This window comes from Falco rusticolus, chromosome 19, assembly GCF_015220075.1.
Source record: "Falco rusticolus isolate bFalRus1 chromosome 19, bFalRus1.pri, whole genome shotgun sequence".
Classification (NCBI taxonomy): Eukaryota; Metazoa; Chordata; class Aves; order Falconiformes; family Falconidae; genus Falco; species Falco rusticolus.
Window position 1 is genome coordinate 3,565,234 of NC_051205.1, and position 14,995 is coordinate 3,580,228.

The following is a 14,995-nucleotide window of genomic DNA, read 5'->3' on the forward strand; positions in this document are numbered from 1 at the left end:
GTTTGTGTGCATGCACGTGTGCAAGCATGTGTCTGCTTACAAAGGTGTGTATACACCCGTGAGCCATGCACATCTGTCAGGACGTGCACGCGCGTGTGTGTGTGTATGTGTACAGGTATGTGTAGCTGTGCAGGCAGGGGCATGTGTCCATGCACACACGTGTGTGAGTGCAGAGCTGCCTAGATGCGCACGTACGTGTAGCTCCGCATTTACAGGTGTCTTTCCACGCACGTGCATGTGCATGCTGCTTGAGGTCAGCTGCTGTAATTCTTTTCGCTCTAGGAAGTATTTGTGGGCTGTCTTGTTCTTCCCCAAAAGCGCTGACCCATCAGATCTGCATGGTGCCAGTCAGGGGCGACCATGAAAGAGAAGAATCTCCCGCAGTATCTATTTGCTGGGCTTTATCGTGGCTGCCTCAGGGGGCAGGGGAGTGGGTGGGAGGATGGGAGCACGCTGGAGCCCTCCCCAGCACTGTGCAAGGTTGAACCCCTCGCAATGGCTGCTCTCGTGGGGCTGCGAGCATCCTACCCAGGAGGGCTCTGGAGCAGTAGGGCATGCGCCATAATCACCATGGAAGAGGGAAGCACAGTGTAGAATTAAACTGTCTCTTAATTACAATCATTAATGAGCATGGAGGCAGCTGGGCTTTGTGGGCAGGGAATCCCGCTGCATCTCTAGGGGAAGTCCTGGGCTTGTCTGCAGGGAGTTAGGAGCTTGCATTGGGCCAGGGTGCAGAGATGCAGGCTGCTCCAAAGCAGACCTGGCTGTGGTGGGACTGGGATCCCCCAGGCGTCCTGGGCCCCTAATGCGGCTGGGTGCCCTCTGAGCATCCCTGCTCAGTGCTCCAGTGCTGCGCTCCAGGGGGGTCATGGCCCTGCACTCGAGTCCCACTACTTACACACGTGTGCACACGCACATACCCTGTGACCACCCCTGCACACCCATGCTGTGACCCTACACATACCACCCCCCCATGCACCTCGCTACTGTCCCTGTGCCGCAGCCGCCGTTGGCAGAGGAACACGGCGAAGGACACATGCGTGCCTGTGCGGAGGGCAGGATGCACTCTGTCTTGGGGAGTGGCACTTAATCAATCCCATTTCAAAACTCTAATTATATCAACAAAGGCCTCAACACGGCGCTACTGGCTGCAACTCAGGCCTTGTTTATTTATTTCCACACACTCCAGAGAAATTTCTCCCCTTTGTCCTTTCACACTTTGCTGAAAGAAATGCGGAGAGGATGGAGCGGCGCCTGCAGGGCTGCACTGTGCGGGTCAGAGGGTGCTGAGGTGGGGAGGGACGCTGGACAGCCAGGCAGCGGGGCAGCGGCAGAGCGGGGGCTCCCTGGGGTGCTCCAAGCCAAACCTGCAAAGCAGGGGGCTGACAGGCCAGTGGGGAAAAGAATTGGCCCAGGGCTGGCGTGCATGTGTGTGTGTGCATGTGTAGGGGTGTTCGTGTGCAAGTGCCTGCCACCATGCCAGCATGTATGTTGTCTACCCATGTATGCGTGTGCCATGCATGTACGCACCTGCACGAGCCAGGACTGGGGGGGCACGGGCTTTTAGCCGTGAGCCCTCAGTGGAAGGGGCGTGCAACAGGGGCTGCCTGTGCCCTTCAGGTGTGTGACGCTGCCACCATCGCATGCCTCCTCATCATGCTCTGCCCGCCTCAGATACAGGCTGCGCTGGCTCTTGCCACGGCCGCAGCGCGACCAGCCCCCACGCCTCGGTCAGGGTCGGGGAGGGCCAGTCCCTGCCCAGTTCCAGCCTGCTGCTGGCGGCTGCCCGCTCAGTCCATCTCCCCAGTCTTTTGTTAAGAGCCAGTGGATACAAATAGCTGGTTTCCATATGCACAGCAGCATCTGTTACTGCCAGGGAGATTTGCATTGCTAAATGCAAATTGGGTGTTATGTCATTTATCATAAATGGGAGGGTGGAGGGGGGCGCTGAGGGGAGGCAGCAAACACCGGCAAAGTTGTCATAACAAATCACACGACTCATCGTTCGCCCTGGCAGGAAGGTGCGGAGCAACCTGTGAAGGATTTGCACGTGAACGGAAAGGGCTGGCCCCTTGTACAGCGAGGGAAACTGAGGCACAAATGTGGCCTGGGGTGCAGCAGCAAACCCATTAACCCAGTCATCAGGGCTCACTGCGGGAGAGGCTGGAAGGGGCAGAGTGCAGCCCGGGCTCAGACCCCCATCCTCAGCCTCCTTTTCCCCTTCCAGCTTGTGTCCCTGGATGGGGATCCCCACACCGTCCCGCCCCGTCCCTCCCAGCCCTGTCGCAAACGCCTCCCTCGCGTCTCCTGCCCACCCTCCATCCTCGGACAGCACTCGAGAGCCTGCCATCGCAGCGGGACCTTCCCACACCCTCGCCATGAAGGGCCCCCTGCTCGGAAGCATGTTCTCCCGGCACGTCAAGCGGCACCCCGGAGTGAGTCACCCCACACCCTCTCCCTCCAGGGACCCCCGTTCCTCCCCATCTCTCTGCCCCTCTTCTCCTCCCAGGGACCCCCTGCAGCCCCCGTCCTGGGCTCACCCTTGCGCTTCCCTCACCACATGCCTCAGGGACCCTGTGCTTCTCCACATCCTTCTCCTTCCTTCCCACCCCCCCCATTCTTCCAGCCCTCCTCTGCCCTTTGCGCCCTTTGCCAGCCCCCTCTTCCTCCCACTCCCCAAACCCTTTCCCAGCCTCCCAGTCCAGCTCCCCTGCCCTCCCGGTCCCTTCCCAGGTTGTCCCTGCTTGCCAGCTTCTCCTTCACACTGTCCTCCCAGCTCTTGCAGCATCTTCCAGGTAAGCTGGGTAGTCCCGGTGGTCCCCAGCCCTCCTTTGCTGAGGAGAGGTGAGACCACCCTGTGCTGGCTGACCCGCTCCCACCATCCAGACTGCTGAGGGGCCAGAGCTCCTTCGCTGAGCCAGGCTGGGCTTGGGGCACATCGACTCTTAAACACACCCAGGCTTACTTGCCCTGGCGGGCACGCCTAGTCTGGGGCTCCGTGTCCTCCCCCCACTGTACCCTGCTCCGGGGGCTTCTTTGAGGGAGGGGGGACTGAAATCAAGCCCCCTCCTCACTGGCCCTGGCAGCCCTACGTTTGAAGCCCCAACTCCCATCCTTTCAGTTCAGATCTGTCCCTGTCCCCTGCCGTCAAAATTTCAGGCTGAGGGTTTTGTGGCTTAAACCCTCATAAACTACAGACCGTCCAAGACGGTGGCAGCTGGGCAAGTATGCCCGCTCTGCCAGAACGGGCTTCTTTGGCTGCCAGGATGGGTTCCCTCCCGCAGCAGGGACCTGGCCCTTGCCAGAGGGTCCCCAGCCCCCCGCTTGCCTATCCCCCCCCACCCAGTGCCCTCCCTGGGGTGCTGGCAGGGGCTGGTGGCCTGGGGAGGGTTAACGAGCTGCAAGCTGGAAGTCACGTAAGCTGTTGGCAGTTGGGTTTGGGGAGGGTAAAGCAGCCAGGCTGGAAAGGATGATGAGCCATGGCTGAGCATCCCGACGCCTGGCTTGGCGGCAGGCTCGGGCAGGGGAGTGGAGTCCAGGGCTGGAGCGGGAGAACCTGGGGCTGGGCTCTTCGGGGCAGCCGGGACACGGGGGTGCTTTGCGTGTCCTCGGTGAGAGCGGCTGGATGGACGGCACCAGCCAAGGCTCCTGCACGCTCTTCGTGGCACTGCGGCGTGTTTCTGTGTGCAGAATGGAGGGATATGGGGCTTTTCTGTTTGTGTCTGCCATGGTGGTGTGACTTAGGCGGCACAGAGAGGCCCCCAAACAGTGTGTGTAAAGGTGGGTGGAGTGGGGTGGTCCTGGGTGCCTGTACGTGAAGTGCCCGGCGTGTGCCTGGCGTCATTAAGCAGGATTACTGCCGGCAGAGGTTGCTGGGGCAATTTTTGACATGTCATCCACTACATGTGATCAGCTGCAGCTCGTGCCGGGCAGGTACATCAGCACTTTCACCTGGCAAGAGACTCTCCCACCGCAGCATGCCCAGCTGCCTGCCCGCCTGGCAGTGATTAATGTCCCAGGCATGCCGGTGGAGCACCGTGGCAGTGAAGCACAGGAGGTTTGGAAGGGCAAGAGCCCACCGGCATGGCAGTCCAGGGCTGCACAGCTCAGCGGGTGCCTTTGGGCGCTGGGCAGAACCCACCACTGCGTCCCACTGCCCATTCCCCTCCATGCATGGTCCTGCCGTGGGATGCTCATCCAAACCCTGGCATGAGGTACTCATTCCACCCCCTCCAGGCACAGGACCCCTTGCCTCACCCAGCATCTTCATGTGTTTGTTTTCTCCTTCCTGCTGTTTTTGTTGCCAGAGCAGTAGGAAAGGGGCCAGATCCCCACCCCGGCAGAGCTGGCACCGGCTCATTACTGGTCACTTGGAAGTGCTGGGTGATGGCTGGGGCTGCAGCCAGCCTGGTGGCACCAGCCGTGCCTGGCTGGGGGGCTTGGCCTTGCTGCCGGCAGAGATGGGGGTCCCAGGGAGCAGGGGAATGCCTGCCTCATGCCAAACAGGTCCCCACAGTTGGGGTGAGAGGGCAGACACTGCACACACTCAAGCAGCGTTTTAACTCCCCGTATGCTTCAGGTCGAGCTCTCAATAAGTCTTGTTTATTTTTGTGCACGTCTTGGGGGGGGGATCAGGCCCCACTGCCTGCACTTGCAGCTCTGAGCCCCTCGCCTGCTGCATGAGCGGTTGCCCCAGCTCCCCCTACCCTTAATTCTTCCCAGGCATTAATTACCCAGAAGGTGTCAGCAGCAGATGGTGAGACGAACCCATCGCCCCGAATCTCCTCCAACGGACACTGCAATTCCCAGTGCTGTGGAGTTCGTCTTGATTAGCCGGCGCGGTTGGGTAGCGGCTACTGCCAGATCCTCCTGGCACCCAGCCGCACACGGCGCAAAAGATCATTATCTGCTGATGCCTCTAACCTCCCAAATTGGCGTTGGCATCTGCCGGGTGCTTGATCAGCCGGTGTGAGTGCGGAGCGCTGCTTGGTTTGGCCATGGGTGCTGCCAAGCAGGAGCTGGGCCGTGCTGGGAGCACTGGGAGAGGATGCAGAGGGGTGTCTATGTTGGGGACCAAAGGCTGGGCGGGGAGTGCCTGGGGAAGGGACACATCTGACTGCTCAGGTGTCTTCCCTACAAGACCCGCTCTGTGTGCAGGTCATCAAGGTGCTTGGCACAGAACAGAGGGGTTTGGACAGACCCTTTTCTTCATGGTTTAGAGTCGCCCCCCCAGACCCCCCCAGTCTCATCCAAGTGGGGAAACTGAGTCACCGTGCAGTGGGTGGTTGGGTGGGGGTTTGGAGACACGTGCTAAGAGCTCAAGCTGCCAAGCAAAATTGCAAATATAACCCAGGCACTCAGGTGCTGGCAATGCAAACTGCACGGCACGCACGGCTCTTGCAGCACCACCAGCCCCCGCTCCCCGCTAATGGGCACGGCGAGGCGCCGGCCGTGTTTGCCTTCCCAGGGGCGCGGGCTGGTGGGAGGTTCATTACGCTCAGACCGTCTTCCCCAGCGCGGGGGCTGCGGCAATTTGGGGGAGGTCAAAGCAGCCTCGTCTCGGCTCCGATTGAGGCCATGTCCCCCCGGGCACTGGGGGATTGGCAGCACGATGCAGGGGAGAGCGGAGATGAGAACATGGAGCTGGTCGCGGTGCAAAGGCCTGAGGAGGGGCCCTGTGGGCATGGAGGGGGGCGAAGGGACCTCCTGCTCGCAGGAATGCCCACTGCGGGGCTGGGGCAGCCCCTGGGGAGGGGGACAGGGGATCTCTGAGTGCCTTCCCCGCCGCCACTGCACTGTCACTGCGTCCCCAAAACCTGCTGTGGACCCAGCTGCTCAGCCACCAGCATGATGTCTGTCCCCAGTATGTCCCAGTTGTCCCTGCTGTAGGCACGGGGGAAGATGAACTGAACCCTCCTCATCTCATGCTTCACCGGGAGGTGGTGGGGAAGGGGTGCAGGGCCAGGGGGTGCAGCTGTGGGGGGCAGTGAGCCTGCCATGGGGGGCACCCTGGCTGGGGCCAACCCTGCCCAGGGCTGCAGCGCTGCACCGGGCAGGGACCGAGAGCCGTGGGGAGGAATCGTTAGCCGAGGCTCAGCCCCTGACCAGGGGCACCACGCATGCCAGGACCGGGCCCCCCTGCCCTCACCCGTGGCCACACCAGCCAGCACCGGCGCTGGGCAGCAGCAGGCAGAGGGGAAGTGATTTCTCATTCCAAATCCAATTCCTCTCCAACACGAGCCGATTTTTCTCTCCCTCTTTTAATTCAGTCACTCAAGCTGACAGCTACACTGTGTACCGCAGCCCAGCTACAGGATTGCTCTGCCATATTTCCCCTGTAAATCTCCCGGTGTGTCAGCTCTCCCTTTCACTCTCCAGTCAGCCTGATAAATATTCATTTTATTGGGGTATTTTTCATTTCTCTCTCTCTCTCTCTCTCTCCAGCTCATTCCCCTCATTGGCTTCATCAGTGTTGGCCTGGGCAGTGCTGTCCTGTACCTGCTGAGGCTGGCCCTGTACAGCCCAGACGTCAGGTATGGGTCGGGGTGCCCCTGGGCACCCCTCGGGCACTTGGCCCGCGCCCCCGGAGCCGAGGGGGCTGATGTCCAGGTGCGGCGGGTGGGCACTATGGTGCATAAGGTACCTGGGTGCACTCCGACACCTTCCTGGCAAACCTGGGTGCAGAGGCACCCGGAGGGGGTGAGGGAGGGTGCAGAGGTGCCGGGAGGGGGTGAGGGAACCTGGGGCACCATCTGCCCTCTCCTTGCTTGGGGGGGACAAGGGCCCCTTCAGTCCGCTGCTCTGGGCGCCGCACCAGCTGCTGTGGAACTGGGGGCTGGCAGGAGAGGATACGGGACGGCGGCGGGAGCGGGATGGATGGGTGGATGGGGAGGCAGATAAAAGCAGTATGTGACTGATGGAGAGGGGGAAAGACAGTGTGGGGAGGGATGGATTGATAGAGGAATGGGAAACCAGTGGGATGGATGGATGGAGAAGGAATGGGAAGAGAGAAGGAGGGATAGACAGACACAAAAGCGGTGTGCAAGGATGAATGGAGAGGGAGAGAAGGGAGAAGGAGACAAGGTGTGGGGATGGATTGATGAGGAATAGAGGCTGGATGGATTGGCACAGGACAGACAGGCATGCTGTGGCGCACGAGACTATTTTTTTTTCCTTGTAGCTCAGTGGCCCACAGTCCCTGCAGCCCCACGCTGTCTAATGCCTATCTAATATTTGTTTGCTCCCGGTAAAACGCTCATTGATTTAATTTGACGCCAGCTGCCCAGGGTACTTAGCTCAGCAATTAGCAGATCCAGGCACCTTGTCTTTGATGGTGGAAGCGCAGGGGTGTGCATGTGGGGGGTGGGGTGGGGGTGGGGGGGTTGGATAAAGCAACAGCAGCACCCCCACAGCACATTAATGCTATTAAACAGCTCCAGGGGTCTGCATTTGCAGCACAGCTCCTCTCCAGCCCTCAACGTGCGCACACACGCGCGCACGCACGCATCTTCCCAGATGGAAAATTCTGCTCTTGGCCAACACTAGTGGATTGCAGGGGGACGGGAGAGGGGGAGACGTGAGCTGCTCTCTCCAGGGACCCATCCCACGGCTTTGCTGGCCGTCCACAACCCCTCCTGGGACAGGACGGGACGTGTCCTCTTTGGGAAGGTTTTAGCTGAGCACCACCAGCCACCCCGTGCAGTTGCCTTGCACACTCACAAGCATCGCATGCTCACAAGTGCTGCAGTATCCGTGCTCACTCACAGCAGGTGGGCACAACAGGGCAGGCAGCAGCTCCCCCCGCTGCCCCCCAAACCGGGAATGAAGGCTGGGGGCTTTTGGGAAGGGGGGGCAGTCAGAGCAGCCAAGGCCAGAAGGGAGCCCCCCAGGCAGGAGTGCAGCAAGGCAGTGCCTGCAGAGTTGCCAGCTGGGGGCTGTGTGGTTGGGGGCGGGGGGGGGAGCAGGCAGACGTGCACCCCTGCACGTACGGCCGGTGCAGCAGCCTGTGTGCCAGCCCTGTGCTGGGGCGGCAGCCAGGCTGCAGTTCGGGTGAGTCAGGCTGTGGCAGGGATGCTCCAGGAGCACCCCCCAGGGAGCGTGCCTGCCCCTGCCCCCCCAGCTCCTCACCCCAGGGGGCTTGGAGGGACCCGATCAGAGCCCCCTGACCTGCCAACCGCAGCAGCACTGGGGTGTGTGGGTACAGTGGATTATTTCTGCAGAGTCGGGGCTGGGGGCAGAGTCAGGGTAGAAGGGGGGGAGGGCAGGGCCGTCTCCCCCACCCTCCTTACAGGTGCTGATGGCCCCATCACCCCTTGCAGCTGGGATCGAAAAAATAATCCTGAACCCTGGAATAAGCTGAGCCCCACGGACCAGTATAAAGTGAGCACTGGGCAAATCGGGGACCTGGCACTCTGGGGTGGGGGAATGGTCACACTTAGGGCAAGGCATCACGTTTTCTTCGTGGAAGCGGGGAGGTGGTGTCAGCCCTGGGGCAGTGGTGCGTGAGCCCTCCAGCTCCTTGTGCTCAGCTCTGGGAGGGGAACACCGGCCCCCCACCCCACAGCCAAGGCCAGGCTGCAGGGGCAGCTACAGGGGATGCGACACCCTCTCATGTCCTTCATTTCTCCAGTTTCTGGCAGTTTCCACTGACTACAAGAACCTCAAGAAGGACCGTCCCAGTTTCTGAGCTGACCCTGGGATGTGCTGGGGTAGGGGAGAGCGCACCCACCCCCAGCAGCACCATCACGGCCACCACCAGCCTTCCCAGCTCTCACCTGTCCCGCGGCTCTGCAGCAGTCACAGTGCACACAGGTCTGCTTCCCCAGCACCCCCAAACGTGGGGCTGTGCTCCTGCCCGCAATAAACTACATCACTCTGGGAGCAACATGACCGCTGCCACCAGCCCATGCGCCTTCCCGCCCTGCCTGGCATGTCACTCTCGCCATTGTGTCCCACCTGCATTAAACTTTGTCGGATGTTAATAAATTACTGGGGGCTGGGCGGGGGGCAGCAAAATGCATTATACATGCAGTTTCCCAGGCCCATAAAGATCGGAGACATTCAACACCCCCCTCCAAAGGTTGGGGTGGGGGCTCACATCCCGCTGGAAGTGCTGGTTCATGGCCTCTTGGTGCCGCGTTTCCTCTCTCCCACGCTCCGGGGCCCCAGGGGGCTGCCCAGGGACCACCCCATCCCAACGTCCCAACCCAGCCCCCCCCGGGGATGGAAAAGCCGTGTGGGGTGGAGGGGGTCACACACATGCACAAGGATACATGTGCATGTCCTACATGCGTGTGCAGCCCCGGCTGCCCCCGGGGGTTTGTGCCACAGGGCAGGGAGCTGGCCCTTGCCAGCGGCGGGGGGGGCCCTGCCCAGCGCTGTTTGTTCGGCTGAGGCCATGTCAGGGAACTCACGGCCAGGAAATACGGAGCAGATGACCCAGGACAGCAGATGACCCAGGACAGCGGGACGTGCCGGGGAATAGGTGGCTGCTGGCCTGCCCAGAGCTGGGCTACCTCCAGCCAGGCAGGGGGGTCTCGCTCATGGCTCTGCACCCTGCAGCAGGAGGAGAGCAGGGGGGGCAGCCTTGGCCACAGACCCCTCCCCACAGACCCCCACCATACCCGTCTTGCCTCGGGGGCAGGGGTTACACTGAGCAAGACCCAGCAGTCCGTGCTCCACATCCACCCACAGCACCCTGGCACAGTGCTATGGGGTCCCGGGGACGCTGTCCCCCCACAACACTTTGTCACCAACCCCTCCCTCCCCAGCTCAGCACCCACACAGCTCCGCACCAGCAGACCTACCCCCACTTTTATTACTGACCTCCCCCTGTAGAAAAGTGCAAGACTTGCCTGGACAGAGGGGACAAGGCTGGAGCGAGGATGGGTCCCTCCATCAGGGTCTGGGTGGGGGTGTCTCTGTACCCTAACACTGACAGCAGGATGGGGGTGGGCCCAGGGAGGGAGTACCCAATGCCAACGGTGCTGGTGGGGGATGAGGGGGAATGGGGAATGCAGAGGGTGGGTTTAAGCCTCCCCTCGCCCCTCGGTAGTCCCAGCCTGGCAGGAGGGGTGAGAGCCCCCGCTCAGTGGTCGCTGAAGCCAGGCATGGGGAAGGCACGAGCAAAGGTCTCCACACGCTGGCGCAGGTCAGCCAAGCGGCGCTGTGTCTCCGCGTCCTGCAGCAGGAAGGTCTTGAACTCCTGGAGCTTGCCTGGGGGCAGGGGGGGAGACGGTGTGAAGGGTGGGGGGACATTACAGCAGCCCCGTCCCTGCCCGGGCAAGGGGGGCAGGCTGGCACCAACTTGGGGCACGGCCCCCGCACCCCAAACAGAGAGGTGCCAGCTGGCACCCAGGAAGGCGGGAGATGGGGGCCCCCCGCTCACTCACTGGTTTTGCTCTTGATGTCCAGGGCCAGCATGATGCCCTCATCGATGAAAGCCACGACTTTCTGGAAATCCTCCTCACGGAAGTGGCGGGAGGTCAATGCAGGGGCACCTGGGGGGGGATGGAGCCCATCAGGGCCGGGAGCTGCTCGGGGGCACCACTTGCAGAAGCCAGTTCCACAAAGGGGCTCCCCAAGCCCAGCCCCCATGGGGTCCTGTGCCCCTCTCTGAGCCAGAAACTGGCTCCAAATTCCCATGGGGAGTCCTCAGAGGGGGGTGAATCTGAGGGGGGATGCCCCGGGGTGGAAGCCGGGGACTCACAGAATGGTTTGGGTTGGAAGGGACCTTAAGGATCCCCTAGTTCCAACCCCGCTGCCATGGGAACACCTTCCACTAGAGCAGGTGGCTTCAGGCCCCATCCAACCTGGCCTTGACCACTCGCGGGGACAGGGCATCCACAGCTTCTCTGGGCAACCTGTGCCAGCGCCTCACCACCCTCACAGCGAAGAATTTCTTCCTCATATCTAACCTAAGTCCACCCTCTTTCAGTTTAAAGCTGTTACCCCTTGGTCTATCACCACGTGCCCTTGCAGACCCCCCTGAGCAGGCTCTGTCCCTCACCCAGGCGCAGCCCCCCTGGCGTGAGCGCACTCTTGTCCCCCGGGCACGTGTTCTTGTTGGCAGTGATGGAGACGAGCTCCAGCACCCGCTCAGCTCGTGCACCGTCAATGCCCTTGGGCCGCAAGTCCACCAGCACCAGGTGGTTGTCGGTGCCACCTGGGGAGCAAGGGAAAGGAGTGAGGAGTGACAGCCATCCCTGAGCACCCCCGGCCACCTTCTCCGCTCTGCGGCACTGCCCCCGTTCGGCCTCCCAAGCCCTGTTCTGCCTTCCACCCCTCCCTCTGCCACCCAACCCGCCCAACGCTCCCCAATGCTGCCTAAGGGCACCGAGACCAAGCGGTGCCACTTGTGACCTACCACAGCCTCATCCCTCCTTACCCCCAGAAGGGCAGGGAAGGAGGCATTACCTGACACCAGGGTGTACCCACGCTGGAGCAGGGCTTGTGCCATGGCTTTGGAGTTCTTCAGCACCTGCTGGCAGTACTGGCGGAAAGCTGGTGAACTGGCCTGGGAGAGGAGAACACATCAGCATGGGGCCTGGGTCACCCCCAGCCCCGAGCTCACCGCCCCGGCACAGACCTCCTTGAGGGTCACAGCCACGGCGGCAATGGCGTGGTTATGGGGGCCCCCTTGCAGGGAGGGGAAGACAGCAAAGTTGATCCTGTCCTCCAAGTCGTAGTGTATCTCCTTGCCCGTCTTCTTATCCACCGAGCGCACGCCCTTGCGGTAGAAGATCAGTCCCGACCTGGCAGTGGGAGAGAGCTGGTACCGCTCCTCCTACCTGCCCGCTGTTGCCCCATGGCAGGGGCTCAGCCCCCTCCCCGCAATACAGGGCAGCACCAACGGCGCTACCACCCTCCTGCAGGTCCCTCTTGCTCAGCTCTGGCTCCAGCCAAAGCATGAAATGCAGCCTCTGCTTCGTGGTCGCTCACCATGGGCAAGTGTCCTCCCAGGGGAGGGGGTGGCAGGACGCAGCCTCACCTGACGCCACGTAGTGTCTTGTGTGTAGTGCTGGTGACCACGTCTGCGTACTCGAAGGGCGAAGGGATGACCTTGGCTGCCATCAGCCCGCTGACGTGCGCTATGTCTGCAAGCAAGTACGCCTTCACTTCCTCACACACCTGGGGACATGGGGAGTTATGGGCTGTCCCTGTCCCCACGGCCACGAGTGGGGTGCAACTGCCCTTATGCTGTGGCAGGCACCCAGGACGGAGACGCTGCCCCTGTACCTTCTTCATGCGAGCGTAGTCAACGAGGCGAGCGTATGCACTAGTGCCGGCAATGATGAGACGAGGGCGGAAGAGCCGTGCCGTCACCTCCAGTTGGTTGTAGTCAATCAGTCCCGTGGCTGGCTACGAGGGACGGACAGACAGACGGCTTGCTGAGGCACATGCACTTCCCTGCCCCCACCCCAGCTCTGAGCACAGGGTGTTTGGCTGAGTCACAGGCAGCACCCAAGCACCCTGCGGCACTGGGACACGGCCGTGACACTGGGAGGGTAGGGCAGGGGACGGCAGAGCAGCTTGGGCACCACAGTGACACCACCAGCACAGCTTGGCCAGCCGATCCCCCCTCTTCCCCCAGGAACCCGCCCCCCTTGGCTCACGTCAAGTTTGTAGGGCATTGACTCGAAGAAGATGGATGTTGCTGAGATTCTCTTGACGTCCGACATGTACCCATGTGTGAGGCTGCAGGGGAGGGCAGAGGTGCAGGATCAGGCTGGGCCCCCCAAGAGGCAGCAGGCTCCAGGCCACCCCACCCCACTACATACTGGCCCCCATCGGGCAGGTCCAGCCCCATCAGGCGGTCGTGGGGCTGCAGCAGGGCGGTGTAGGCTGCTAAGTTGGCTGGAGACCCTGAGTAGGGCTGAACGTTGACGCCCCAGCGGGCCGGATCCAGGTCGAACGCCTCCAGAGCCCGCTGCTCGCACAAGAGCTCGATCTGGTCCACCACTTCAGCTCCCCCATAGTACCTGTGGAAGGGAGGTTGTCGGGGGGGGCCTTCCCCTGACCAGCCCCACAGCTGCCCACCATGCCCCACAGGAGACCTCGGTGGAGAGGAGAGCCTTCCCTTGAAGCACCCACTCCTGCCCCGGGGCTCCCCTTCACCTTCTCTGCAGCTGAATCCAGGCCACGGCAGGACCCCCGATGCCACCAGTGCCCTCCCACCCCCAGAGCCTGCTTCCCCCCATTACCTCTTGCCAGGGTACCCCTCCGAGTACTTGTTGTTGAGGCAGGAGCCCAGGGCTTCCAGTGCCGCCCGGCTGCAGAAATTCTGGAGGAAAAAGGGGCTCAGAGATGGGACAGCAGAGCTCCCACCTGAGCAGGGCCCCCCTGGGACTGTCACCGCCCCCTGCGCCAAGGACCCTGTACCCCACCTCAGAGGCGATGAGCTCCAGCCCCCGGCACTGCCGATCCTTCTCCTTCTGGACCAGGGTCCACATCTCTGGGTCACTCTCAGCCAGACTCTCCTGTCCCGTCCAGCTGGGCACGTGCCCAGTGGCAGCCACCGCAGCAGTGCCATGCTGCGCCTGCTGGCTGCTGGTAGCCACACGGCCACCGTATCGCTGCAGGGCCTGCGCAGGAGATGGGGGGGGGGGGGGCTGACAGGCTGCGACCCCACAGAGGCGTGTGCCAGGCCCCCTTACCCCCCAAAGTGCCCTGGACCAGCAGGTGACAGTGCCAGCAGCAAGACCCTGGTGTTCTGTCTCCAGCCACTGGTGCCACCCTGCAGGGTGAGCACGCAGGGACCCCAGGGTCCCCATAAGGCACATGGAGACCCCCCCAAGGCCTCCCGGGCCCACGGCCGCAGCAGGAGCATCTTGCTGAGGGCCGATGCCGAAGCAGGAGGAACGACAGCCAGGCCCGCTGCGGGTGCAGAGCACGCGTGCGGCAGAGCAGCGCTCGGGGGGGACAGCCAGATGCTCAGCCCCCCGCCGAGACCCCCACGTTGTGCACAGTGCTGCAGGGGGGTGTGCAATGGGGAACCCCTCCAACAACCCCCCCGCAGCACCATGCACAAGGCTGGGGGGGGGGGGAGGTGAGCCCTCACTGCGCCCCTCAGCCCGGGGTCCCGGAAAGTGAACTGTGCCCCCCCTCTTAGACCCGGTGCCGGTGCCCGGTGCCGGGTGATGTAACCGCCGTGGCCTCATTGCATCACCCGTGGGCGCCGGGCAGGGGGCAAGGCCGGCGGTGGCTGCCCCGGCCCGGGGACTTTGGGACAGACGCAAAGTCCGCGCAGGCCGGACCGGGGGTGCCGCAGCCCGGGGGGGGGGGGGGGGGGGGGGGGCGGGACCAGGCGCCGCTGCCCCGACACCCGCCGAGCAGGAGCTGCCCCCCGCGGCTGCAATGGGGCGCTGGGGCGGGAGGGGGGTCGGGACAATCGGGTACGCACAGCGCGACCCCCCCGGCACCGGGACACCCCCCGCGGGTAGCCGGATCGCCCCCGGGCACCGCGACACCCCCTGGGCACGGGGACACGGGCGGGGACCGGGACCCCCTGCGGGCATCGGGACCCGTGCGGGCACCGGGAGCCCCCCCCGGGCGCTGGGGCCCGCTGCGGGCACCGGCATTCCCTGTGCAACGGGACCTGCCCGGGCACCGGCACCCCGCCAGGCACGGGCACGGGCACCCCGCGGGCACCGGGACCCCCGCCGGGCTCCCAGACTCACCCTGCCCAGGCGGAGCAGCCACATCGCGGTCCGCGCTGCAGGCGGGTCCCGGCCGGGTCCCGGTGCCCGGGTCCCGGTGCCGGCCCCGGTCCCGGCCCGCCCCGCCCCCGGCGCGCGCTGCTGGGGCGGGGCCAAAGGGCTGCCGGCACCGCGGGGCCCGACGGGAAACTGGAGGTGCAGCCCCCGCCGCGGGGCGCCCCGGTCCTGGCGCCGTCGGCACCTCCGTCCCCCTTCCCCTCCCGCTCCTCCCCCCGCCATCCCGGTGGGCTCCGCCGCGGGGGTACGGGATCAGCACACTCCAGCGCTTCTGCATGCTT

General features: G+C 63.4%; 2 protein-coding genes across 3 annotated transcripts; one reads left to right on the plus strand and one right to left on the minus strand.

Moving 5' to 3' along the window:
• Nucleotides 1-2,327: 2,327 nt before the first annotated feature.
• NDUFA4L2 (NDUFA4 mitochondrial complex associated like 2) lies at nt 2,328-9,688 on the plus strand. Of its 2 annotated transcripts, XM_037371135.1 has the most exons (4): nt 2,328-2,435; nt 6,445-6,533; nt 8,319-8,379; nt 8,630-9,688. In XM_037371135.1, the coding sequence occupies exons 1-4, from the start codon at nt 2,379-2,381 to the stop codon at nt 8,684-8,686; spliced, it is 264 nt and encodes an 87-aa protein (XP_037227032.1). In that variant the 5' UTR covers nt 2,328-2,378; the 3' UTR covers nt 8,687-9,688. The 2 variants fall into 2 exon arrangements, with proteins under 2 accessions (XP_037227032.1, XP_037227031.1); XM_037371134.1 differs by lacking the exon at nt 8,630-9,688 and having other exon boundaries at nt 8,319-8,620.
• Nucleotides 9,689-9,799: 111 nt separating this feature from the next.
• Nucleotides 9,800-14,803, minus strand: SHMT2 (serine hydroxymethyltransferase 2). The gene is made up of 12 exons (XM_037370995.1): nt 14,679-14,803; nt 13,386-13,583; nt 13,203-13,282; nt 12,780-12,980; nt 12,615-12,696; nt 12,238-12,360; nt 11,990-12,129; nt 11,588-11,753; nt 11,416-11,515; nt 11,009-11,164; nt 10,392-10,499; nt 9,800-10,215 (listed from the first exon to the last, which is right to left on the minus strand). Exons 1-12 carry the CDS (start codon nt 14,700-14,702, stop codon nt 10,088-10,090), a joined length of 1,506 nt encoding a protein of 501 aa, XP_037226892.1. The 5' UTR covers nt 14,703-14,803; the 3' UTR covers nt 9,800-10,087.
• Between the last annotated feature and the right edge of the window lie 192 nt (nt 14,804-14,995).

What these genes read in the sequence shown, in the direction of transcription:
- NDUFA4L2 (XM_037371134.1), top strand. Translation starts at nt 2,379, where the DNA reads ATGAAGGGCCCCCTGCTCGGAAGCATGTTCTCCCGGCACGTCAAGCGG. An exon ending in ACGTCAAGCGGCACCCCGGA is followed by an intron (nt 2,436 to 6,444) that starts GTGAGTCACCCC and finishes CTCTCTCTCCAG; the next exon opens with CTCATTCCCCTCATTGGCTT. An exon ending in CTGTACAGCCCAGACGTCAG is followed by an intron (nt 6,534 to 8,318) that starts GTATGGGTCGGG and finishes CACCCCTTGCAG; the next exon opens with CTGGGATCGAAAAAATAATC.
- SHMT2 (XM_037370995.1), bottom strand. Translation starts at nt 14,702, where the DNA reads ATGTGGCTGCTCCGCCTGGGCAGG. An exon ending in TGGAGCTCATCGCCTCTGAG is followed by an intron (nt 13,283 to 13,385) that starts GTGGGGTACAGG and finishes TTTTTCCTCCAG; the next exon opens with AATTTCTGCAGCCGGGCGGC. An exon ending in GACCTGCCCGATGGGGGCCA is followed by an intron (nt 12,697 to 12,779) that starts GTATGTAGTGGG and finishes CCTCCCCTGCAG; the next exon opens with CCTCACACATGGGTACATGT.